At 35.7% G+C, this 27,579-nt stretch overlaps 1 protein-coding gene across 4 annotated transcripts in view; it reads left to right on the top strand.

The window, feature by feature from the left end:
• The window catches only part of PARN (poly(A)-specific ribonuclease), a 61,758-nt gene that overhangs the window by 15,942 nt on the left and 18,237 nt on the right, over positions 1-27,579 (top strand). For all 4 annotated transcript variants that reach the window (XM_035895089.1, XM_035895086.1, XM_035895087.1 and 1 more), the window contains 5 exons: positions 2,161-2,271; positions 2,354-2,423; positions 9,229-9,284; positions 13,168-13,254; positions 20,702-20,776. In XM_035895089.1, the coding sequence (XP_035750982.1) occupies positions 2,161-2,271; positions 2,354-2,423; positions 9,229-9,284; positions 13,168-13,254; positions 20,702-20,776 (399 nt within the window). The remainder of the gene's footprint in view (positions 1-2,160; positions 2,272-2,353; positions 2,424-9,228; positions 9,285-13,167; positions 13,255-20,701; positions 20,777-27,579) is intronic.

Genomic DNA, 27,579 nt, shown 5'->3' with positions numbered 1-27,579 from the left:
GTGTGTTTTGATTATTTTTGTTCTTGGTTGGTCTGAAATGTAAATTTCCCTATTAATACTTAGTGTTTTGATGAAATGGACTTTAAACATGGGCAATATACATATAGTGCAATTGTATTTAGAACTATTAGTGGAAGTCAGTAGGAATCATTCTGCTTTGTTTCAAATAATAGGAGAATGGATGTATTCAGTGAACAGCAGTTTCATAATCTTCTAATGATGGCATTTTGGTTTTTAGCTCGATTTTTTTGATAAGTAACTTGAAATTGGTTTAAAACGGTTTCATTTGGTTATTATTGTCCTTCAGATTAAAGCCAGAGCACTCTAGCAGACACCTGGACAAACAAAACCAAGAAAACTTACACAGTAGTGGCTAGTCATGTGTATTCTAGAAATTATTTAAGTTCCTTCAGAGCTTTCTTTGAGGTGAATGGAAGGATATTTAATCAAGGGGCAAGCTTATCTCAAGGTTCTAGAATTTTTCTTAAGCTGCTGATTTAGAAAAGGGAGGACAATACTGTACAGTAGAGTATGTTGGAAGGGAAAGTCTCAATGCTTAATCAAAAACAAGATGAGTGATACCCTTTTTATATTGCTGAATGTGCCGAGCAGATGCATTTAAGCTGTAGTAACAGGACAGATAACAAGATGGATAATCTACAATCTTCTTGGACAATGAGCAGGAGCTGTTGCTGCCTGGACCTAAGTAATACCATGCATATGGAGTGTACAGTAATTGCATGCAGACCTTTTAGTGTCCTCTGTAGCTTCTTCTCAGGATGTAACATAATTTGGCAGTTGTCAGGTACTATTTTTTGCTGATGTAATAGAAAATAATAATTTTACCAATTTTTTTTCTTGAGCAAAATATGACCATGATGGTTAACTGACTCAGAAGTGTTAATATCTAATCTGAGATGATTACTGTGGTTCAGAATGTCCAAAGTAAAGCATGTTTAAAAATACTAGAATACTTAGTTAACTGTTCATTTATGTTTTCTTTTAGATATGTATCTATTAAAAAAAAAAATGAAGTTATGCACTAAGAAATGTCCTTTTCAGCTCAGACAGTATAGCTTAATGTCTGAATTTCAGACAACTTTATTTTTTAATTAAATATTACAAGGGCTCATCTGAATAAAAGGCCTGATGTTTTGCTACTCTAGTTTTATATATAAAATTTGGTTTCAGATTTCTCTTTACAAAATATAACAAGTATATATGCTTACATATTTCCATTGTATAAGTTACGCTAGTATTTCTGTACCACTGTTTTAAATCCTGGGTATGTTTCATCATTGTTTTAGCTTCTTTTGCTAGGTTGAATGCAATAAATTAAATGGAATTGTAGAGTTCGTTTTTCAGTCTGTACCGTAATGTAAAGGTCATCGTTCTGGCTTTTCAAACAGTTGATTTTGGTCTTCCAGTCCTATTCTCAGTATAACTTCTAGAGGAAAATGAGCCAGCTTTCTAGAGGCTGAGAAGCTAGCTACAGAGGTGAAATAATTTTGACATCGGGAGCGGGGAAAAATTTAAATGATAAAGAAAAAGGTGCGATGTGCAGGTGTTTCTCTGTTACTGAGACTTGAGCACAAAACACTTTAGAGAAGTGCCTATTAAGGCTCCTACTTTCGGAGGTGATTCAGGGGATACTTCTCAAGGTCTTCACATAAACACCAAGCATGATTGTCAATAAAGTTGTCAATAGAGACATCCTTTAATCACTTGGTTCAATCTTCATCATTTAAATACCTTGAAAAATGTGACCATAGGTCAATCGCATGGTTAGCAAAGGTTAATAATAGAGTTTTCAATTAGCCTGAGTGTCTGTTCTTTTAAACGCAGGACAGTCAGGAAAAAAATACGCCCTGTGGGGAATCCTGCTGTCATGTTAGAATATAATACTACATTTTGGCTAAGTAGGTCTGTGGATTAATAGCTTCTTAATAGGAAGGAGCTTCTCTCCTAGGAGCCTATTTTTATTTAAAAATAGAAAACAACTGTGCTTTTTTCAGAACTTCTGAATTTTCAGAAATTCTGAAAATCATATAAACGTACCCAAATGATGATATGCTCCAACAAAGTAAGTGTGTGGGTAAGCATACAGGGCTGCCTTTAACTTCTGTGATAACATGTTTACAAATTATTTTTTCTCCTCAGAAAGTGCAGAAGGGTTTCCAAGTTATGACACAGCTTCTGAACAGCTTCATGAAGCAGGATATGATGCGTACATTACTGGACTGTGCTTCATCTCCATGGCTAATTTCCTAGGTATCTATGTAGTCTTTTTCAAACCTCCTTAGTGCTATCTGTAGCTGCTTTTTACATACTGAATTTCTTTTTCATTCATCAGGTTCATTCCTCAGTCCTCCAAAAAACCATGTGTCTGCTAGATCAAAACTCATTGAACCTTTTTTTAACAAGTAAGTAGTTGTTTTATTAAAAGATCCTCTAAAACATGAAAATATAACACTAGCCGTAGAATATGTATCTTTAGCCTCAGAATCAGTTGCTAACTGCATTTTTCTTTACACTTGAGTGCTGACTGTCTTTCTGGTTCATGCTAGTAATGCTACAGAGAGGCCAGAATTTGTAAAGTAAATACCTTTTCTTTTGAAGAGAATGGTTTGCTTTCTGCTAACCTGTAAAAGGACACTTAGAAGAGTACCTGGACTGCTTTAATGTCCTTGTCCATGCCAGTGTTGAGAATATGTTTACAATTTAGAAAATTATTTCTGGAGTAAGCTTTGGAGGTAGTGGAAATGAAGAAAAACTGGTCAGGTGTTTCTTATGTTACAGGACACTGTCAGAAACTGGTTATAGTTAAAACTGAGTACGCTAAACAGTCTGGAAAAACTAAAATATCCCTACTGTAATATCAATCCAAGTAACACAAAACTATTGTGTTAACATTATCAGGTAACCCATTTTTAAGAAGGCATAATAAACATATATGATTACTAGTTTATGGGATGATGCTATGATCAGTATTTGCTTTTGAATTGGGTCTTCATGCAAGTTATTTGAGCAAATTGAAGGATGGTTGAGAAATCTAGAAGTCCTTATGCACAGATTTGATTATTTGCATACTGAATCTGTAGATTTTACCTTAAGAAGCTTCTAAAGAGAGTATAACCTGTCACATAAAGGGAGGGGAGTTGAAATTAAAAAGCTGCTAGTGCTTTAGTCTGTCTGTCTGTTTAAATTCAGGAGAAATTCTATCCTTTCAAACCCTGTCATGTAGGAGTTGGCAAAAGTAATTAATTATTTTAGCTTCAGAAGGCCCCCACAAATGAGGGAATAATCATGATCAATGGCTTTTAGCTTTCATTGGTCTGGAAACCAAATTACTATAGTGAGAGCAGTTAGGTGATTCTCTTGACACTGAGACATGTGAGGCAGTAACTCCATATATTTTAGCAGGTGTTAAAAATTGTATGTACATTCCTTAGATTGAACATGGACCCGCAGTGACCCCTTGATTTGAATGTGAAACGTGATGATAGAATTGATCAGCACAATTTCATTTTAAGATAGGATTTATTACAGGGTTTATTTTCGGCAACACCAGCACACAAACATGCCAACTGTGAGGGGGTTATTTTTTCAATCATTAACCAAAATGCTTTCAGTTCTTTCCAGAGATGCATATCTGCAACAAGTACAAACTGAAACTTCCAAAACTGTCACAATAATAGGTCAAATTTAAGCTTTTCAAGTTAATTAATTTGTGTACTTCAAATGTGACATTCCTATAAAACAGTGACAGTTCAAAGTTTTGAGAGGAAGCCTGCCATGTCTGTTCTGGCCTCAGAGCTAATACTGTCTAATTTTTTTTTTTTTTTTTTTAAGCAAGAACTGAGAATTACTGCTTACAGGAAAAAAAGAAAGCTTATCCATTCTGTCATTATTCAGAACTTGTAGCTTCTTGTTTCAGAGAAGTTACATTATTTTTAAATCATGAAAACTTGAAAGGCTTGCCACGTCTTACTTTCACATGATCTTAGAAGCTTTGCCATATTCAAACTAACATCTGCCACCTCACCTCAGTCAGAGCTTGGAGATGACTGTCTCACCTTTTCCTTATAGTGAGCAGGCCAAGGCTTGTGTTTTTAAAGCTATTTTTTTTACGGTAATGCAAAATAACACACCAGAATAAGACCACTCCATTTATTTATTTATTTTTTTTAAAAGGAAAAATATTTACATACATGTCAGAAGTTGGAGCTGTTGGATATTTAAGTGAACAAGTCTTTTGTTCTGCTCAGTATGCCCTTGCAGACCAGGCTACTTCCAGCACTTGGTCTGCTTAGCACCTGTAAGTAGCATCCAAGGCTTGTGCAATTTACGTAGCTAACTTAAGGTCCCTAGTAAGTATGTTGCTTCTGGGGCTTTTTTGCAGGTATGCTCTGGGCTGCCAGCTAGCTTCCTGCTACTCCTAGTTTTCTCTAGTTTGTGGTCTAGAAGCTTTCCCTAGCTGAGCATCCTCTCTTCCTCATGGGGAGAAAAAAACCCATCTTCCTCCTTCCTCCAGAAGTTCTACCTGATCCTGTGGGCAGCAGTCAGAACAAGGAAACCTTTTCCTTTGTGCTGTAGTCATGTTCTTCAAGCAAAACACAAACTACAACATGCAAACAGTAAGCTAAACAAATGAAAGTTATACTATCTGTCACAAAAGTTTTTTCCTGAAAGAAGCTGAACAGAGTATTTTATTGCAAGGCAATTATTTAGAAGCAATGTTCTCAGTTTGAACTATTATCAAGATAGTCTTGAAAATATTCTTTAAAGCAGACCAGTTCATGATTCTTTGGATTGCTTATAAAGTCTGAATTTCAACATCTCTGAATACTAGGTGTTTAAGTACAGCTTAGAGATTAAACTTTTACATGATTGGTGTGACTGATAGGATCTTGGAAATGTTTTCTGTTTGAATAGACTTGTCGCTAATGTGAATAGTGGGAGTAAATTTAAAACTGAAAAATCAAGCTTTGGTTTTTACAAACTTAGCCTTCAAAGGAAGGTGTTATTTTTTTCAGTAGTTATTTTGACCTCTTTCATTATGTCAGCAAAGTTATGGAACTTCCTGGCTTGCTGTTCAAGAGTGGTGGCCAGCATGTAGGTTAATGTTCATATAGGTTATGATGAACATAGGTAAAATCTTTAGTTTCAGCTTCTTGTAAGAGTGGAACTAATTAAAAACAGGCAAACTTAGCGTTGTTTGGCTCTTTTAGGCATAATGCAGTAAATTGTATGATAAACAACTCAATAAGCCAAGAATTCCAGAGGTGCATTTCTGTAATCTTTATGCTTCATTTTATATACATCTTTGAAAAATCATGTTCATGCAAACAATCTGCTGTTAGTAATCCCTGATGAACATTTAAGAGTTGAGATGATGGGACTTTTTATATTGTAATATCTAAACTCTTGTGTGTTTAATTCAGATGCTATACTGTGTTACATGCTTTGGAGTTGATTTGAAATTTTTTTGACCTGCTTTGTTTAGAGCAACATCTCTTGTCTTCTTCCATACCTCCCTGCTCCCACCTGCGAGCCCCTCCCAAACTTTTAATGAGAACTTTATTTCAGATCTCTCTGGGTTGTTTGAATGGTTTTGGTTTTTTTTTTCTTCTGATGTAGCTGGAGGCTACAGCTGGAGGCGTAGAGAAATGCAAACACCATGTTTTATCGAGCTGAATAGCACAATGGTCTGTAGAAATATAAATTATCTTCGAAATATTTTTTTCATACAAAGGGATTCAGAAACCAGAATTTGATGTATGTGCAAATAGCTTGGTTTTGTGTTGTATTTGTGGGAAAATGTTACACCAGGGAGCTAGGTTCTCTGGCATGTATTGCAAATCAGTTAATTTCTCTCTGCTTTTCTGTATTAATTTAATTTACCTTTGTAAAATTATTGCAAAAGAACACCAGCATGCTTTTCTGCAGTTTGACTGATAGCTTTTCAGTCACAGCATAGAAGTAAACAATTGCTATCCTTGTGCTTTCAGCCAAATCTGGCTGTACAAGTTACTGAGCTGGATTGGTAAACTGATCTCGATTTAGAAAGATGCTTTTTCTTTTTTCAGCTGGATCAGTTTCTCTACACAGTTCACCACACAGCTGTGAAAAATTTCATCCTAGTTCAGTGCAGAGGAAGAATGTTGACTACTTGAGAGTACTTATGCATTGCTATGAAATGGGAAGATCATGGACCATGTGATCTGGCTGTAGCCTCTAAACAGTGTAGGAAATAACATAATTTTTTTTTTTTAGCTTGGTCAGTATCGCCTTTAAATAATTGTGAATTAGTATAGTGAGAAGCAATGTCACAGCTACAACTAAGTGAATCTAGCTAATTTAATACAAAGTAGTGGTCACGTCATACAGAACAATCTTTTTAGTTTAAATTGTCTGCAGATAGGTGAGGAATCTTACAACCATAATTAGGGATACTTCTTTATGGACTATGCTGCAACTCAGTGTTCGTAATCCATGTGATATAAGTGCTGCAAGATGCAGTTACTGCTCTAATGTACTTGAAGCGCACTTAATATTAAAATTGGTACTTAAACTATCTCTTTAGGGAGTGTGCATGCTGGTGTGTGTATGTGCTGTTTAGAGAGACAGTTCTTTGACCAAACAAATAAGTGTAGGATTTGTCTCGGAGGATAAAAAACTTATCTTAATTAATCTTGAGAATATGCATTTTTTTGGCATAAGTCTGTTCTTGCTGTTTGCCGTTGTATTGCTTTCTTCAACGTGATAAAACGTGGTGGAGGGCAGCTTAACTAGTATTGTCCCCAGAAGTTTTTGTTGTATTTTTAGTAAACTTCATCTTTATTTTTATGCAAACTGCTACCTAGGAAACTCAACTAGTTATTTCAGTACTTTAAAAAGCAGCTGGTTGCAAGAATTCTGTGAAAGCTTTTTCTTCAGATAGCTCAACTTAAACCAAATCTGCCCTTTTGTGTGTGTGTTTTTTTTTTTTTTTATACTTTTGTTATCCTGCATGGGTGATGGACAACCTTCATCCAGTGAAGACTAAACTGCTTTTACTGACTAGCTGAAACACTGTGTACTTAGGCTATGCTTATCCCCTGCACTGGGGTCCAAAGAAGGCTATGGCTGCTAGTAACAGTGACATTGACATTATTTCAGATGAAGACATGAGCACAAATCACAGATAATAAATGGAACTGAGCATCTTTCAACAGTTCTGAAGTGAAGCCCAGCTTACTAGCAGAGCATAGATCCCAGACCTGCAAGTTTTAGTACCTAAAGGGGGCCTATAGGAAAGAGGGGGAAAACCTTTTTAGTAGGGCCAGCTGCGTTAGGACAAGGGGTAATGGTTTTAAACTAAATCGGGGTAGGTTTAGGCTAGATATAAGGAAAAAATTCTTTACAATGAGGGTGGTAAACCACTGGAACAGGTTGCCCAGAGAGGTAGTGGAGGCCCCATCCCTGGAAACATTCAAGGCCAGGTTGGATGGGGCTCTGAGCAACCTGATCTAGTTGGCGGTGTCCCTGCTGACTGCAGGGGGGTTGGACTCGATGACCTCTAGTGGTCCCTTCCAACCCAAAACATTCTATGATTCTATGATTCTATGATTCTAAGTTCTGTTCTGCCCAGCGATCCTGCCCTGACAGCTTCCATCAGAGATGGAATATAGTCACCTCCCTTTCTATTCCTCCTTGGAAGATGTATTCCTTCTCCCTTTAATCTCATAAAAGATAGACTTATGGCCTGATCACTGTGTCTGTTGTTTCTGGGCGGATGGCTTTTTTTTGTTCCTTTTTTGAGCAATAGCACTGCATGTCCTGCTGGTATTACCTCGGGTCTCTAGGAGGTGTCAGAGTGAGGACGCTTTTCTCTATTTCCTTGTGTTCTGAAGCTAGCTTTGTTCTTAAGATGTCACTCCTGTCCTGTTTAGACAGATAGCTATAATGAAGCCAAAGCTATAGGAGTATGGCACCTGAGGCTAAACATAATAAGCAGCTCTGGCTCCTTCATTAGTCAGCCCTATGCTGGAATTGGTAAAGTTTCTGAAGTTAGTTGATGCTGATGTTTCTAATTTTTATTGATAAAGTTCCTTTTAGGTTTTGCAGTGCTCAGGGGGACACAGTACACATCATACTGTATCTTCCCTGAGACTCAGGAAGAGAAATCAGATGGGATAGTGTATATCACAATTGGTGCCAGTTCTCTGAAGACCCTCTGGCTCACATGTGAACCTGTCATATAGCCCATTTTCTCCCCGGTGTTGTTTTTTTCTTTCTCCTGAGTATTTATAATAAATACAAGTTATCAGCTGCATTCCAGTAGACTTTTCGGTGATACAAGTAACCATAAGGACATAGTATTCAAACACTTAAAAACTAATAGTGAGTGTGGTATGATACAAAGCATCTCTAGGGAATTACAGATCAGTCCTGCACACTTAACATGTTTTTATCAGCTTTTTATATCAGTTGTTACTTACTTGAATACTGTAACTGTAATCTGATAAGCATTTTAGAAGCTTTTTGAAGTTCTGATAGAAAAGTTATTTATTTTGGCCCTCCAGTGAACACTATACGCAGCAAATACTTTGTAACAGCAATGTGGCATCTGTACCTATGATAGGATTTTAGGCTACTTACTTTGGTGGGAAATAGTTTTCAGAGCTGAATATGAGTTTTTATTGAAAGCATTTCTTGAACGCTTTGAGTAACTCCTCAGTTATGTGTTAAAGGGTAAAAGACTCGACCTGGTTATGTCCACTAAAGTGTCATGATGACTTTTGCAGTTTTAGGGCTTTAAGATCCATTCTGTCTAAAGCATGATGTAGTGCTCAGAAAATGGGAAAGTATATGTGTATTTAGAATGACAGCTTTCGCGCTATCCACCATTTAACTGGGTCTTACTGCACGGAGCTGTTACTTTCTAAGTGTTCATTTCCCCAATTGTTTTAATTGTTTTCAGCAGTAACTGTGGCTTCTTTGTGCTCGTTTTATTGAAGAAGTAGAATTACTAGCATGATGCCAAGTAACTTTTTGAATCTGGATTGTTAGACAGTGAATTGGACTTAATTAGAGGGTCTATTTGTTTTAATGTAGCTTAAGACATGGTTGGGATGATTAATTCTGCTTCTTCAGAAGCAACATCTAAAAAACTATAAAAAGGAAAGCTTATTAAAAGGTCTTTAGGCAGAAATTCGCTAATGGTGCTTTTCCGTTTTGCTTCAGGCTATTTCTTATGAGAGTAATGGACATACCATATCTCAATTTGGAAGGACCAGACTGTAAGTAGCTTAGTTCATTGTAAACTTACTAAGATTCTGACAAATTTCCTGGAGGAGGAAGTGTAAAGATTAATTATCGTATATCTAAAGCATGGGACATCAGTTGTGTTTAGGTTATTAGCCACTTATCCAATGATTAAATGTCCCCCTTTTTTTTTGAATGAAATAGTAAAACCATAAGTTCTTCAACTTTGACTAGAGAATCTGTGTTATAAAAGGGAATTGACTAGAACAGATTAAACTATTGTAACTAAATGTAACAGAGTTTGAAGTTAACAGCTTTATGGTTATTTTGGGTCACTATTCTTACATACCATACAGCATATAAAGTGGGGTCTTAACACTTCCCCCCTCCCCTCACCCTAGCAGTAAATACAGGGTGTAAACTAGTGAATAGCAAATGGTTCTGAAAACCTTCTGGCCGCTTTCCTTCACAATTTGTGTGCAGCAGTACCCTTACTTAACTTCAATTAAAACATCAGAATTCTTATGCCACATGAGATTGATTGCATAAATGGAAAAATATTACTTGAAATAGTTTTACATTTCAAGTTATTTCAGGTTACAGACCTGGGGCTGTAACAAGTTGCTAATACATATAAACGAAAACAGATTTTACTAATATAAAGGTCTTTACTGTTACGGGATGTTACACTATGAGGGAGAAAACTTCAGATGGGTGTTAGCACTGATGTCTTGACTTAACGAAAATGTTCACACTGGAGGTCAGTCTAGTCCACGACTAGATGAAAGCTTAATTTTATGCTGTGAAGTCAGATACACAAATGTCTTAAAAATTATACCCATCTGGAAGCAATATTGATGTGAAGAAATTTCAATGCATCGGAAAGCTCAGACTGGAGGATGACCCTTTATTAGATGCTAGTTTACTAACAGAATGCAGTTCTAGAAAGATGGAATTAACTACTGGAGAGGAAAATACATGCTGTAAGGGCATATATTTAATTTTTAAATGCAGTTAGGTGATCAGATCACTGAGCTCTAGCTGTGCAGATCTACTGGAATGGTTATCTATGTATGTTGTATACTTCTTTCCTCAACTGTTTGATATTGAGTGGAAGAATGGGTAAATACTTTGGGTCATTTGAGAGAATGCCAAAGCTTCTAAGCTGTAGAGGTGCTACTTCCACTCACTAGTCAACTTACAGGATTGTTTTTATACTTTGCCAAGAAGAGTTGCCAAAAAGAGCCTACCTCTGGAAGTCTGTCTGTTTTATCTGAAAGCCACTCCTGTAGAACAGACTGATGCAGATGTTACAGCAGAATCTGAACCAGAGAGACTTTCTGAGCTTCAAAATGGAAAGTACATCTAGGGTGGCATGTTTGGCTGGCTGCTTTAGAAACTTTTATTTCTATTCCGAGATCGAAGTGCTCCTGTGGGTTGAGGAAGCTATCTGGTTTGTTGTTGTCTGTAGGGGGCATTTTTGCAGAGAAGTAAAACCACGCAAAGGATAAGGCCACACTTCTGTGGTAGATAAATTCCCAGACTGTATTTAAAAAAAAAAAAAAAAAAAAAAAAGTGAGGTGCGGCTAACTAGGTGACTGTCCTAAGTTTTATTGTGTTTGTCAGTTTGTTTTTCCTGTAGTGTTATAGCTAGTTTGTGCAATTTTTCCAGAAGTAGCGGAGTTGAGTAACATATTCTAGGGAAAATAGTACTGAATATGTGAAAGTGACATTCATAATCTGCCTTTTGTTACTGTGTATTAAAAATTCCTTTAAAAAGAATGAAGTTGCTGCACAAAATGACTGCAAAGCAGGATATGAACCAAATATTTCTCACCTGAGTAGGTAGAAGGTATAGAGGTTTAACAGCAAATTCAAAGTGAATTTAGAAATAAACTGATACGGGAGGATTAGGAGTAGTTTCTTCTCTCTAATCAATAGAAAAAGGCTGGTAACATACATAATGGCTTTCCTGAAGATTTATTTTTTTTAGTATTTTAATACTGTAATTTAGTTCACACTGCAATCTCTTCCTTTAAAGATAGATGCATTTGGAAATCTCTGTCTTATTTTCATGCCATGTTTTGTTTAGGAACTTGAGTTTTAGAGGCCTCTGAGTAACTGTTGTGTTCTGTTGAGTTTATGCAAGGTGTTAAAAACTATTTAGGAATAAAAATTCCATTAATCCTTTGGGCAGGGCTTGGAAGGCTTAAAACCAAAGTGCATAAAAATCTTCTGTTTATTCAGGAAACCCTGTACCTGTTGAAAGCTGCAGTTCTCAAGTTCATGCAAAAAAGAAGCCATACTCATGGAATAGAGTCACACCTAGAAATGTACATGCTTTCTACTATAAAGTACATACCAGGCTGAGGACACTACCATTTACTGTAATTAGTAGTCATAACTAAATTGTAGTAATTCCTGATGCTTAGCTGTGGTTATGAAATTAACAAGCCACAAGGCTTTCATCAGTAAACAACGCAAAGTTGCATTTTAACCAAATGTGGCAAAAAACCACATTTCCCTTGTATAATGGGGTCAAGTACACATGAAAGTCAGATATAGCAGTAACAAGTGGTTGATGGTCTGATTTTGGACACAGGTGCTTCATGAATGAGATCCACCTTGGAAAAACTCTCCTATTTTAATGCTGAAAGCTAAGGAGATCAGAAACTAGAAAAGTTTGTATCACAGAATAATTCAGGAGGATAATTCACCAAGGTGAAAGTCAGCCCCTGTATCTCTACACCCAAAGAAGAGAAGCTCTTCTGAGAGTGTTTCCATGTGGTTAAGTTAAAATCTGATCATATAAAGCTGTGTGTAATTAACCCTTGAGTTACCTTTAACAACCTAGGACAGTAAATCCTGAAGTGGAACACTCCGCTTTAATGGTTCAGCCTCTGTCTATCATAAAACGTAAAATGACAAGGGAAGATCTAGCAATGTGTCATGCATAAAAACATAAATCTCTGCAGATACCTGTGGAGAGGCTCAATTAATGACTTGTAAATAGTTTCATAGGAAAATGGAAAACGTTTCAGTATCTTTGCACCTTAATATAGTATTCCACTTGCTGCTTTTTAAAATACGATAGGAATCCACAGGTTCTAAAGCTCAAGTGTCTAGTGAAAGGAACTTCAGTCACATGTACATTGTGGTGATTTCTTACGTACAAATGGTCTTTACTGGGCGAGGTCTAAGGTCCATCTTGATTAGTAGCTTGCTTCTGATGATGACCAAAACCAGATGTGTAGGGGGAAGCGTGTAAAAGTAAGGCAAATGTAGAGTGATAAACTCTGCTGTACTCTTTCCTCGTTCAGCTGTTTGACTTGGATTCTCTCTCTCAGATTCACAAAGCTCCAAATAACTTCCAGCGTATACCAAAGACTTATTTTGTACTTTCTCGTTAGATGTTGTTTAAATGTGGTTGGCCTTTATGTGCTATTTTTTTCTTGATGTAGTTTTTAATTAAAGAAAGTCTGTCAGCATGTATATTCTAGCTTGTACCTAATGTTATATGAAAACTGAATTGAACATTGTTTCACAGTAAATTTTTTATTGACAGAAAAATGGCAACATTGAGTTATTGCTAAGAGGCTGTTGGTTTTTTTTCTTCTGTCCTTGAACTTGGTGCAAAGGATGTGAATGACTAGATTTGTGGGCATTTCCCACTGCATGTAATGCTGTTTCAGTTTCTTATACAGAAGATGAGCTAGTAGGATTTAGTATGTCTATTTTGTGCATAATTGCAGGCACATTTTCATTGGTGCCTGATTTAGTTTCATAGATACTGGCCTGTTTTCTCTTTTTAAAAAAAAAAAAAAAAAAAGAAAAGCTACATGGCCATACTGGATAATTTTTTTAGGATATTCTAAAGATAGTGACTCTTATTTTAATAAATGCTATTTTGTTTCACAGTGCAGCCAAAACGGGATCATGTTCTTCATGTTACTTTTCCCAAAGAGTGGAAGACTAGTGACCTTTACCAGCTTTTCAGTGCCTTTGGTGAGTGATATAGTCTATCCTTCCTTATACTTTTTTTGTTTCCTCCTCTCTTTGTCATTAATAAGTACCTCTAGTTTTGTTTGTTATTTTTAATCTGTGGATGGAGACTTATTCCTAGTATAGGTAATGTTGAATTGCCTTTTGTAATTTTTGAATGTTGTCCTGTGGACTTTCTTCATAGTGGTTTTGAAAATGTCTGCCCTGATGTACTGCTCTTTAGAAATCTTTTTATGTGGTACTTGTTGAATATCGTGGACCTTTGATCCTTTTATTTACAGCCTCTCCTGGGAGGAGGTGAGAGTTTATACAGGTGGGTAACAGGAATGGGGATTGGTGTAAAAGACAGATCAGGGTTTTAAGAAGGTTCATCCTGCAGTCTGCGTAAAGCCAGACACTAACTTGTGTGAGTCTAGGCAACCAAGCAAGCTTGAAAACAGCCAATTTAATTTTAAGATTGTGAACACCATCCAAGTCAGAAGAAACAACAAAATATCTAATATATAACTGGGGACTAGTAGTCCTGTTGTTCCTCTACTAAGTATTAGTATATAATGTAAGGATATGGAGATCCTAATTGACAGTGATCTCTCTTGCAGCAGAAAAAAGTGGTTGTGCTTTGCATCCCTAAATCCAAACAAGAATGATCTTTCATACAGCCCTGTGTTGGATATTGTGTACAACATTTTTATTGCAGATTGGTTTCTAGTTTCTTATTGCTAGGTAAGGTAATATTTCAAAGGAAATCCTTGGGGCTTGCAAATAATTTTAAAGAATTTTTTTGCGTTTTGGTTTGTTTTGGGTTTTTTTGCAAAGAGGTAACTTCTTTCCATGTCTTAAAACATCTAATGTAAAACAAAAGTTATCACTCTTACTAAAATAATTTCTGCATGGTTTTCCAGAAATATTTGCTCACAATACTTACGTTACTGAAAGTAGCTTATTAAATGTAACATACACATCTTTGAATGAAAAATTACATTTATGCATCTTGTCTTCCTCAAATTCTGTAATAAGGATTTTAATGGGAAATTGCTTTCAAAAAAAAAAAAAAATCTGTTTACCAAAGTGTTTACTGGGGGGGGAACACTTCTCATTTAAAAAAATAAAACCTTTGCTTTACGTTGTATTAGTCTTGGCAGCTCTAAGCAGAGCATATATGACTGAATTTGTAATTTCCCTATTCCTAAAAGTTTTCTGCTTGGCACTGTAGTTTTCCCTTTTTCCTACCCTCAGTCTTACTTAAAGTCTCAGTGCTGATTTTGTCCACTGGAGTATAATTGCTGAAAACCTGCATATTTTTACATGTGTTGTTAAGCAGATAAGTTGACTGTCTATTATGAAATGGACCTTTCCCCTTTTGGAGACAACCAAATGAAGAGATGTCTTTTTAGCTAGTACTTACTGATCAGTGTACTGCAGTTGTTTCGAAATAATGGAATCATGGAATCATATGGGTTGGATCATATGGGTTTCAGATCATGAGTCCAACTAAACCTAACACTGCCAAGTCCACCACTAAACCATGTTCCTAAGCACAACACCTACACATCTGTTAAATATCTCCAGGGATGGGGACTCAACCACTTTCCTGGGCAGCCTGTTCCAGTGCTTGATAACCCTTTTGGTGAAGAAATTACTCCTAATATACAATCTAAGCCTCTTTGGTGCAACTTGAGGCCGTTTCCTCTCATCCTATCAGTTGTTATGTACCACACTTAATTACTTAAGTCAGAGTTTGTAATGTGGCAAACCTGAACCTGTTACTGAAATAGTTGCTGTGGTATCCAGGAGGATGTTTAATCACTAGTAAAGGGATGGAAGTCCCTCAGCGTACGCAGTCTTGTCACACCTGTGCTTGCTGTGGGTCACCACACTAGTTTCTAGAATGTTGCCGTGGTTCTCCTCTTCACCTAGTATTGTGACTTGGTAGTCTGTGTGGCGTCTCTGGGTCTATAAAAAATCCACTCAGTTCCTTCTGACTTTCTGATCTGTACTGCAGCATGATGCCAGTATAATACTGGATAGAATTTAATATTCCCTGTTGGGAAGTCTAGAATGTGAGAATGTAGAAAGTTACTGAGATTCTTCTAGAGTTGCTATTACAGGGATAAGAAAAAATGCAGTTTGGACATTGTTTCTGTAGGCTTTTGAAGACTCAGCAATATAGTTTCTCTTATCAACCCCCACTTCAGTGTTGGTGTGAAATGCAAGCATAGATCACTACCACCAGGGGTCATACTTACACATCTCAAAATACTATTCAATTTTGAAATTCCCATTTCTCTTACTTCTCCAGATCTCAGAGCTGAATATTTTCATACCTGGATTTACAAACTCCTCATATTTTGGTAGCACTTCATCTATATTTTGTTTTAGGTTTTATTGCCATGGTATCTCAAAACAAACTGCAGATTATTCCTTCCAAAATTCTAGGAGTACCTGTGCTTTTTCAGTTGTAGTTGGACAGAGAGACAGAGTGGTGCAATGTGAGATTAAGTGATTTGCCAAAAGCCCCCCAAAAATGGCAGTAACAGACATGAATTATCCCAATGTATTACACCAGTTAAACAAAAGTGTTTTTAAATTAAGCTTTTACCTGGGTTAAAAATAAATTGTTAGATTGAATAGCAACATTAATCTGACTTACAGAAAAATTAGTTTGAATTTGTTGTAGCCTAGTGTGAATTGAAGCAGAGTTGTAATCTTCTGTGAAGCTTCTAATGAAAGCAGTGAAACAGCTGAAGGGGCTGCAGTGTCAGACTTGGAACTATTTTATGTTTGCTACTCTAGAAGGAGTGTTTGTGATTCTGAAGTCTTTCAGGACTGCATACATACCAAGTGGACACCTGTTCATGCAAGATATTTTATCTCATGGATGAATGTTGTTTCACTGTAAAAGTACTTGCAGTACTATGCCATCTCTTAATTAAAACACTTCCTTTAATTTCTTAAATTTGTGTAGTTTATTTGGTTCTACTGATGTTGAAATAGGAAGGTATTAGAATAGTATTTGCTGGAATATACAGCTTTTGTGTATAGCCTTCACTTCTACTTAAATGAATGTCTTTGATGGGCTTTAATTAAAATACATGCCATAAAGTATTATAAAAACCTACTACTAAAAAATTTTCCAAATGAGTGGAGTCAAACCTATGTGTTGTATTTTGTGAGACCGTGACAGTTTTCTTTAAGAGGGAGGTGAATGCTGATGTAGTTCATGGAGTCATAGTGATCTTGAAGATGCATAAATTACTTTTAAAATGTAACCAGTCCTCTGTGTGTTTAAATGTTGTTCTAATAGTCCAAGCTACTACATAGGTGAGTTTTAAGTGACTCTTAAATACATTTTTGAGACTCATTTATAAGTCCACATACTATGATATCTAGTCCTGTTAACCGTTGTACTGCAAACTCACAGTTTAACTTTTCTTAAAAAAAAAAAAAAAGCTGAAGCTTGAAAAATGTCCCTTTCGAAGGTGAACAATCTAGTGTAAAGAAAATTTCTAGCACGCAATATAAATATACATAAATATATGTATATGTGGTATTCTCCTGAGCTCATGTTCATATAGATATGTGAGCTTTGAGTGTTGGTTTTTTGGTTTGTGGCATTTTATTTGGATGCAGGGTTTTGGTTTGGTTTTTTGTTTTGTGGTGTTTTGGTTTTTTTGGTTTTTTTTTGTTTTGTTTTTTTTTGTGATGTGGGGTTTTTTTTCTTTGGTTTTTGTTGTTTCTTTTGTTTTCATTTTGGGGTGTGAGGTTAAATTCTGATCTCATTTTTCTCTGTGCATTTCTGGCCTTTCTTCCTTCTCATGACAACGTTTCCTTCAGCTGTTCTTTCTTTCTTTGTACCCTGTCTTCCTGCCAGAAAGGTGGAAACTCTGTTAATCCTTCTCAATTATTCACCAGGAAAATGTTGTTTGTGTTTAATATATGCTTCAACCCTTGCTCATAGACTAAAAACTAAAAACTCAAAACTAAAAACTATTTCTCTTGTCTGATGCAGTCAGTGTCCAGAAACTGTTAGCAATTCTGTCATGGTGTTGATGTACTAAATTTTTCTTTTTATTGTGAGAAAGTACAATATATTAATGGACATTTTTGGTTAAATTAAGTTCCATATAATCCTAATACCTATCCTAAGTGTTTAATTGCCATTAACAGTTGTTTAGGAAATGTATAAGAACAGAGCCAGAGTAAAACAACTTTCCTGCCTTCTACCAAGCAATAATTTGGGGACTCATGAGCTCGAGGTCACACTTGCATCTTTTAGTTTGAGCCTTTCACAGCTTTCTGTAAGTTGGTCCAAAATAATTCTTTATCCCATATATATGCTTGTCATCCAGAGCACTTCATGGCAGTAACCTAACTGCAGTTAAGCATTATGTGAAAAATTCTTTTGGTTTTAAAACTTTTAATAATAATTTATTTAGATGTGCTGTAGTTGTTTTAGAAATAGTGAAACCCCTCTGTATGTCTTTCATATAATTTCTGTTCTTATATCTTCCCCATAGACGTGTATAGGCATCTTCCTTAGAATTTTCTTTTGAAGGCTGAGTTCAAGTTTACGTAGTCTCTTATACAGAAACCTTTCCATACCTTTGGTCATTGTGGTATAAAAACTGAAGGAAAGTCTGACTGACATAATCTATCAGTATAATTTTGTTCTGTGGACTTCAATATTGTTTGCTTGTGTTTATATAAACAGAATTTTCAAATTTATTTATAGAAAAAAAATCATGTTACTTTGTGCCTTCATCTCAGAAGCAATAGATCAGATTTTTATCTACTCCTATTTGGGTGAAGATGTTTTATTTCACTTGATATTTCTTTACTTGACGTTACTTTTTTTTTAGCAAGGGGCACTGTTTGGCAGTGCATGTAGCAGCAAATAGACAAGGGGTCATACAGGCTAACAATGGTGTTCTTCAAAGTATTGAAGACATTTCATCTATTCTAGAGGTGTAGAGAGAAAATCTTCTGTCTTATTTCTCTAGAGCTGGTATTGTATTACATTGCTGTATATGGCTTATTTGGATTAGCCTTGCAGTAAGTTGGCATGCGGCTATGTTGATTGCTAAATATTGTACTTCAAGTGCAGATGCATTTTCTTTTCAGATCTTTATTGCCTTTTCACTATACTTTTGAAATGCACAATATTTACTGAGTCCTTAGAAGTATTGCTGAATGATCTAATTTATTACTTTTGTCTAAAATTCTTGTTTCTAAATACTAATGAAATGTGACATACGCTTAAAAGATACTCCTTTCAGACTGGAGAATTGCATAAGAACAGTTCCGTTCAGATTGCAGCTCAGTGTCCACTATTTAATGTTTGACTTGTTCTTAAAATTATGTGTTTAAAATATATAAATATGAGTATAAAGACAGCATATGTTGGCAGGTATTGAAACCCTTAATTATCTAAAATACCAAAGTAATTTGAGTATAGCAGCCTTTCTGCAGCAATTAATAAGTATCTGATACTGAAATGATGTGCCATCAATAGGTTGGATTTTTATTTATTTATTTTAAATTGGTACTTAGTGAAATCATGGGCACTGAAGTCCACTTGAGCAGTAGCTGAACTCCGTCAGGAGATTTTAGTCCACTGACCCTCTTTGATATTTTACATGAAGGGCACAATTGCAAGATATTCAGGAGAATTTTTCTTTCTGATCTTCTTTTGTTTTCTGGTCTATTCAGGGTAGATATGGAAAATTAATTCATTTTGTGTGTGTGTATATATATAGGAAAAGGATGGAATCTGGACAGCACTTCTATGTTGAAGAATTACAGAAAAGTATGGTCTCAGATGTCTGAAATGATTGTTTAGAAAATTTTGTAATTAGTAATGCAAAAAAGGAGGAGTTGATACACAAAGCAATTTAGAGCAATAACTTGTCTATACTCTTGGAACAGTGTTAAATTGTGCAGTAATTTCTAATATTTAAAGGAAGCTCAGTGTTGGCATCCTATCAAATGCAGCACAATTTTGAGTTGCAATCATAAATCAGTTTGGGCTTTGCCCGTGTTGTGAAATGTTAAGTGTCCTGCCAAGAGCGTGTTCTTCCTGCAGTAAAGACCCTTACCCATAGGCAGCAAAGATCTATTTTCTTCAAAGACTGAATTACTAGAAATTGAATTTATTTGCCCTACAAAGTATTTAAAGAAATTGTAACATTTGACTTCTCAGTGTAGGCCTTTCTTAATAGCAGCCTTAGCCCTTTAATATAGGGAAATGTCAGAAACCATACTGAATTGGTTATGGTTTTGGCAGTGGTTAAAACGGTTATAACTTAAAGTCCTAAATAGCTGGCTACTCAAATGTATAGCACGCAAACTAAATCTAACTAGGCTTTTATTTTTTTATAATTAGAAAATCTGTTTATTATCTGGCTGGATTTCAGAAGAGACTTCTATAATGTTGTAACCTACCTGTAGGCTAAATTTGATTTAAATAGATTAAACATCTGAAAATAAAATGCATTTTAAGCCATTTTGCATCATTGTTTGTAACCTTGTAATGTCTGAAAGTTAAGTGGTGGTGTAACTTTATATGTAACTTGATTTCCTACTCTGCCTGAAAAAAATTGCATCAATTTTCAATATCTTAATTGTACAAACAGTCGAGCACTTAGATGAGGACAGGAGATGTAAATGGATTTCTGACTATAATAAGACCTTGTGTGTGGGATGGGAATCCTTTCCTCCACTTTTGCTTGATTATGAGCTCTTTTAAGTGCTAATGTGACACTTTAAACCATTCGCATAGAAAATGGTCTAACTGCTTGATGAATGGAGGAACTTATTTCCAGTCACTGTTCCATTGTCACAGCTTGCAAATGAGGTCCCTTGATTTTGTGCATTTGTCCTCATATATACTCAAGTTTTCATTGGACATGTCCGTGTTGTGTCTTTAGGAAATGCTGCAGTTCTGAAGGATGGATAGGTTTTAAAAGCCAAAGAGCTGTTCCTTATTTTGGTACAGAGCTGAAATTTCCCAGATAAAATTGCGTCAATTTTTGTTGTAGAATTATATAGAACACAGGAAGGGAGGACTAAAAAAGCCCTAACTAAGGTTACTTGAATTGTTACAAGATTTAAAAAAAAAAAAAAAAAAAAAAAAAAAGCTATGAAGAAGCAGAATACTACTCTGGGAGTGAAAAAGGTATTAGATGTGTCTCTTTTTCCTTTTGGTCCTTACTCTACTGGTTCTGAGGGTATACAGGACGCATACGCAGCAATAACAATCACTGGTTTCTGAACAGTTCCAGGCTCACGTACAACTGTGTATGTGCAATGCACCTTTACGGTGGACAAAAGCCTTCTCAGGTGAAGTTACTTTTAGTTGCCTATGTTCTTTTATGTCAAGGCACATCAAATAAAAATCTGTGACTAAGCGTAAGATAAAACTAGTCATAATAATTTCTTTTGCTTTTTCTAGGTAACATTCAGGTTTCATGGATTGATGATACCTCAGCATTTGTATCATTGAGCCAGCCAGAGCAAGTACAAATAGGTAAGTTTTTCTGAATTTACTTTGCTATTAAGACTTGGCTTCAGCTGGCTCCTGTAAAATGCTCTGAGCCAACATGATCTGTGATTCTAATGGCAAAACTACTGACTTGGTTCAGATGCTATAGGAGGAACTAAACTTTTATAGTACTAGCACGTGTTGCAGCAAAGACAAAAGAAGCCCAAACTGGGCTTGGTTGAGAGGGTTTTGTGTTTCATTCCATGATCCTCAAAGTACTTGAACCTGTAGGTAGGGTAAAGTCTTCACTTGATGCAGTATTTATTGAGGTTACTTACTGTTACTTTGCACAAAGCAGAGTTATCAAAGACTTTTGTGGTCTTTGCCTTCAGATATCCTTTGGACTGATACACGTTTGGTTTGCTTTACATTTGCAAGTAACAAGTGCAGCAGAAAGCCTTTTGATATATTGTAAAACACATGCAAAATTATAGTCTCCGAACAGTCTGGACTGCTAATGTGTCTAGAGTTTCTCTATTAATATGCAATCTTTTCAGACCCTAACTTTTTAATTGTCATTTGAACTTTTCAACTTACCTTTGAAAAAAGTTCATGGAAGTATAAATGTTTAATTTTTTCTTTAAAGTTGATTGGTTTGAAGCTTGGGGTTTTTTTTATATATTGCTTCTCAGTTTGGATTTTAGGAGAGGGATTAGTTTGAAGAAAAAAATTTTGTGCATGACTACATAAACACTCTTAGTGAACCCACATTCCTAATTCACCCAATTAGGACAGATAGCAATGTTTTACCATTTACAATTGTGCAAGGTACTCTAGAAGGAACTGTTTCCAGTGTAAGAAGCTGACTGAAGGCATAGAGCAAAACTTCCAGGTATCATAAGAAAAATATGGAATAAGAGCACTCTTGAGAAATCATCAAGAATTAATCAAGAATTAAGTAAAAAAACACAGGAAGAGACCAACATCTCTGAATTTACTGAAAATATTGTTTCCAGTTATGAGGCAAACCAATCTCTTTGGGGTGTAGGTTTTTTGGGTTGTTTTTTGTTTGGGTTCTTAGTTTTTTTTGGTTTTGTTGTTGCTTTGGTTTGGGGGGGGTGTTTTGTTTTGTTTGGGTGTGGTTTTAGGTTTTGAGTTTTTCTAAGATTTTTGGTTGACTGTAGTTGGATCCACAAGGTCTTAATGGTTTCTGTAGTTCTTTTGGGCATATATTTGAGGGGACTCACCTATAAACTTAACTGCTGAGAACAGTGACTGGAAGTGGACCATTATAAATAATTATTTGGGATACGTTATGGTAGCATCAGCCCTATTGACTCAAATTCTTACAAATACTGTGGAGCCAGTAGGAACAGCAGTATACATAGCACTTTTAATTAAGTGGCTGAAATTTTGTTGCACTTAAGAACTATCCTGCCAGAATTCCCACAATTAAGTTCTAAAAGGAAAAAAATCAAATTAGAAAACCTCAGTTTACCATCATCTATCTTACGAAGCTCAAATAAAGAAGCTTTCAGGTTCTGGATGCAAAATTAAGTGCATGTCTCTAATGCCTTATTAACATCCTGTGAGTATCATACGTATCTCCGCAGAGGATTCTGAGTGCTTACCAGCAGCCTCCTTACAGCAAATGCTCCATAGCAGCAAGAGCCATTGTTTCTTCATCTATATATAGATAAAAGAACCATATAACTTCTATTGATAAGTTCCAGATAAAGAATTATGTCAAAATAAATGTGGCCCTATTTTAGCTAGCTCTGTAGCTCAGGCAGGTGTTGCTAGCACTTCTTGCATGTGTTGTGTTAGTTTCTTACCTCTGACGCATTCATGATTTGTAAAGTGTATGTATTACAGTTAGTGGTGATACCAGCACACTGTCAAAGGCTTGAGGGAAACGTTGTTCATGCAGCAATGAGTACAAATAAGCCTTAATCTAAATTATCTTAAGTAAAAGTGTACTCTGAGCTGTGCAATCACAAATTATATGTTTGCAAAGTAGCAACTGAAGTGTCTGAAGCTTTTTATTTCAGACCTGATTAATCTTATTCAGAGTTTGGTCTCCATGTATGAGGTATAGGCTGAGGAAAAAATTGAATAAAGGGTTGGAGTTGGTCCACCTTTTTGTCTTTCCAAGAGGATTTGTCTTTGTGGTGAGATGCAACAAAGTTGTGCTCTCTGCTTTTCGGTTCAGATGTACTGATATATAGAATATATATAGGTCATTGTAAGTTTATACATTTGTGCCGTTTTTCCCTCCTCTTTTCAAGCTCATTGCTTGTTTCTCTGAGTGGGACTTGAAAGACTATTTGTTTTCAATAAAAACCACGTGGTTTATGCCATTTTATAATCTGACAGACTTCCTAGATGCTCCTGCAGTAACTTCCCCACTGCTATCACCTCAGTTACTTGCCTACTGTCTGAATGCTTGACGTACATATTCACTACCATGTTTTTTGTTTCTTTGTTTTTAACTTTAATTTTTTGTTACAGCAACTACATATTGTGGAAAGAACTGAATGTCTGCAGAATATTTAAACTGAATCTTTCTGGGACTGCTTTGTGTGTGTGTGTGTCTTTTTTATGCTTTGACAAACAGGGAGGCTTGTTCTGTGCCCTACATACTTGGAAACAAGTTATTTGTTTGAAAGCTCAGGTGATTATAGTCTTTCATAGATTTTTATGAAATCAGGTTAGTAAAATCTCATATATCAAAAGCAGTCATCCAGCCAAGCTGATAAACTATAGCAACCTCAATTACCAAAATGCTGTGTGATTTTTACTGTGAAATCACTTAAACCTCTTGGGACTTTTTCCCTGTAATAAATACTTCATAAAATCAATTCCGTTACTCTATTTCCTGATCTTAAATTCTTTAATGAACTGCTTTGGCAATAAAAGTCACTATTTGTACTTGTGATTTAGTGATCTGTGTTTAAGTGAAGAACCTAAGAAAAACTAATTATGTGGCCTGTTTTTTAATCTGTTTATGTAAATATGTCTACATCTTCTGGACTATATAAAAAGCCTTGGAGAACTGTCAGACAATATGATACAGTGCAAGATGTTGCTACCAGACATACGTTTATGCTTACCTCTTAAAGATGTTTCTGGCTTTGAGCTGCTGTTAATATATGTAGTTAACAAAGCACATGTGCAACAAAAACATGTATAGAAAATAAATGGATTGAGAACATGAAGGGTGCGTGGAAGTTTCCCTGTGTTGATGAGGTGGTCATATTTGCATCACATACAGGTCTAAGCACTGTAAAAATATCCAGACTTATTTTGCATCCTTCTAATAAGGGAACCGTGTGGGGGAAAAGCTATGAAAATAGGATCAGTTTTGTCATAATCTGGATGGAGTGTTAACTGATTCTAGGTCTACCATTTTTTTTTTTTAAAGTCAGTTCAGATCTGGGAGATGTCTTTATTTTTCAATTGCAGCAGCGATTCAAATACTGAGTATTTGGCTGAACTAATGTAAAGTTACAGAATTGAACAGCAGATCATTTAAAGACTGATCTGCAGTCATACCTTGATCTATGTACTCAAGATAACCAGTTGATGAATCTGGTTTGTTTCTTGAAAACTTCTCCAATGCCTTTTTATTTTGTTCAGCCTTGTAGGTGTTAAAACAGAACTTGAAACATGTGCTTTGTCCATGTTACTAGTTTTCTGTAACTGTATCCAAGGATTATATTGAAACTGTGATGGGACTGTGTCCTAAATACAGGGTGGTTTTCCCCATGCTGCTTTGAAAACTTTGAAAAGTTTTGCTTTTAGAGATTAATTTTTACCTGATAAAAAAAAGTTGGAGGAGAGAAGAATTTTTTTCTTCAAGTTGTCTTTCACTTTTCAGATAATTAATTATAATTAATTTTCATGCTCATGCTTAACCTTTACATCAAACATGATAGATCACTTAAAATGTGACACTTTGTATAAGCTGTTCTGTGCTGTTTCTGTTGCTTCTAACTCTCGTGGCTTTAGGTGTTTTAAATGGACTAAAAACTTGTTCATGTACACCCTGGAAATATGTTGGATTTCTCATGCTAATATGCATAGAAATCCATTTGGACTATGTAGGTAATAAAACGTATCTGTTCATCCCCCAGTGCTCTTTAAAACAGTGTTCCTAAGTTATGCAACATCATGGATGGTAACCGTAAGGCCTAGTCAAAAACTGATTGATAAAACATTGGTCCATATGCTTTTCTGTTTAAAAAAATATAAATTTGAAGAGCTGTATTAAACTAATGAGTAGCTCTTCAAATTTCACATGGTAATCAGTAGTGCATATGTGGCCAGGAAGAATGCACATTCTAGTATTTTAATTATTAAAGGACCTATGAATCTTTGCATAGGATAAAAAGACTTGTTCCCTCTTCCATTTATTTCCCTCTGAAAAAATATGTAGGGGAAAGGACAGTACTTTTATAGGCAATTTTGGAACTGCTCCTAAGTTTCAAACTGAATATAACATGCTTAAAGCACGTAAAACAGAAACCTTGGGAAACAAGAAGCAAATCCCTTAACCTTATCATTTTGCTGCTTATAATAGTGTCCAAGAAGCTTCACCTGATTTGGTTATTCATGCAACTTGCAGATTGGCAGACTAATTTAGTATGAGTAGAAAAGGCTTGTTCTTTTATAAAATCATATTATTCTTTACAATTAGAACATAAACTTCAGCTTGAAGTGGAAGCTGCATCAAGACAATGTTATTTAACCGTTTCACGATCATCACGGAGTTAGGTACCAGCCGTGTCTGCATATGCAAGTTGTACATACATAGGTAGTGGGGGAAGATTGTTCTTGAGTTCTGGTGGGCTGTGTTCTCTGTGTCAGTTATCACTGTTAAACTGCTATTTTGTCATGTTAAAGCCAATAACGAGTTTGCGAAAGTGGTGGTTTGTATGGCTTTAATTTGTCACTTTCTGCAGTATGCTCTGCTGTAAACTACCAAGTTCCAAGCACCTGATAACAATAATGGACAAGAAGCAGAGCCTATTTTTTATTAAGGTTTGCTGTTCAAGACAGGTAATTAATAAGAATTAGTTAAATGGTTGATACTCCTTTAGTTGGACATCTGAGAGACAGAATTTACTGTCGCCAAATTGTACTTCATGTGGTCTCAGCATTTCCGTCACACATGGCACAGTTTAATGTCTATATTCTGATTGTTAGCAACTTTTAAAATATTTTAAGACTTAAGAGTAATTTTAACTTGAGAATCTTCCTGAGATTTTTTATTGCTGTTTTAAAATGCAATAAATACACTTAACCTGAAATTTTAAATGCATGTGAAAAGTGGCAAGCATTGAAATAATGTTAAGTTGTTCCATGTGTTAGTGCCCTGATACATGAGCTCATATAGAATTTACTGTGTGCAAGATATCTTCTTCCTCTAGGCATTGAGTAGGCCAATGTATTTAGACAGCAGGGGAGCAATGGACTAAAACAGGTGCAGCAGCTGAAATTGTGATGGCCTTTCAATGATTCTCCTTTAAATCATTAATCTTTCTGAACTTGTGAGTTTCTTGGACAGGGCTGGACTTTATGGTTTATTAGTGTTTTATAAGGTTTACTATAGAACCTTCTACTTGGCATGAATACTTACCACCACAATTTAAAAATACACACATGTATTTTAAAATTGTATGCATATCTGTCTCTTCTCACTAAATTTGGGGAAATGGCAGGTAGTATCTACTGTATTACCTAGATTCTTTGAAAAATTATTTCACGTGACTGTGTTCTCGCCAATAAGATAATGTGAAATTCATGTCAGATACATACTCCAGGCAGGAAACTTCCTTAATGGAGACCAAGGAAGCTGGAGTCATGCTGCAGTATGTCTGATGTCAGCCATTACTGTTGTTTTACTTTTTATTCAATTTATGTGCAGTTTCAAACAGTTTGTCTAGCTTTTTGTGATTTCCCCTCTATTCCCCACCATCAAATTTTGGATTCTTAAGATTCACAACATTTTAATGTTTTTAGAAAAGCTTCATTTCAATTTTGCATTGGTGGCTTGGTATTTCTTATGTTAGTTTTTGAGTGGCTTGAATTCTTGTGCTGCATCAAAATGGCGTTTAAGATGAGAAACTAATTGTTGTCATAATTGTAAGGTGACCTTGTAGATACATGCTTTTACATTATTTTTACAGAAGTTAGATTTTTGTAAACATGTTAGCTTGAAACTACATATAGTTTTTCAAAAGATTGTAATGATTTATTACATGTGCCTATATGCTATGTAAGGACTTGAACAAAATTATTTCACTAGGAAGTCCTGAGTAGTTAGTTGGTAGGTTTTGCACTCCTCATGGGTAATAAGAGTTATCAAAATGGACAAGTTAAAGATTTAGTTTTATTTGGGGTGCCTTTTTATATGGGGACAGTATCAACACGCTTATTTCATGCAGTAGTGAATATGTTAATTCTGGCAATGAGGTGCAATCATTCCTGTAACAAACTGTATCTTATGGGTGAACTCATTATATGGATAGTTCTTTTTGAAGCACCCAACGTGTGGAGCATTAATAGGCACTTCAGTTGAAAATGTCTGTGTTAACCTTGAACAGTCTTCTGGACAGCGCTGCCGTAAGGATGTCTCCAAGCTCAGTTCACTAGTTCTTGTTCTGAAGTTCTTAACAAGTGTCAGAAATGTCATCCAATTTTGCGGGAGTGTGCTTCCTGCAACTGTTCAGCCTTAGCTGAAATGTTTAGTTTGCTGGTATTAAAATGTAGCTAATGGTTTGTGCCAGTCTTAATCCTTCATGGTTACATAAAGGGGATGACTCTCCCCACTCCAACAGTGAGCT

This window comes from Egretta garzetta, unplaced genomic scaffold, assembly GCF_000687185.1.
Source record: "Egretta garzetta isolate BGI_Z169 unplaced genomic scaffold, ASM68718v1 scaffold575, whole genome shotgun sequence".
In the NCBI taxonomy this organism is placed as follows: Eukaryota; Metazoa; Chordata; class Aves; order Pelecaniformes; family Ardeidae; genus Egretta; species Egretta garzetta.
This window is presented reverse-complemented; position numbering and strand designations above follow the sequence as displayed.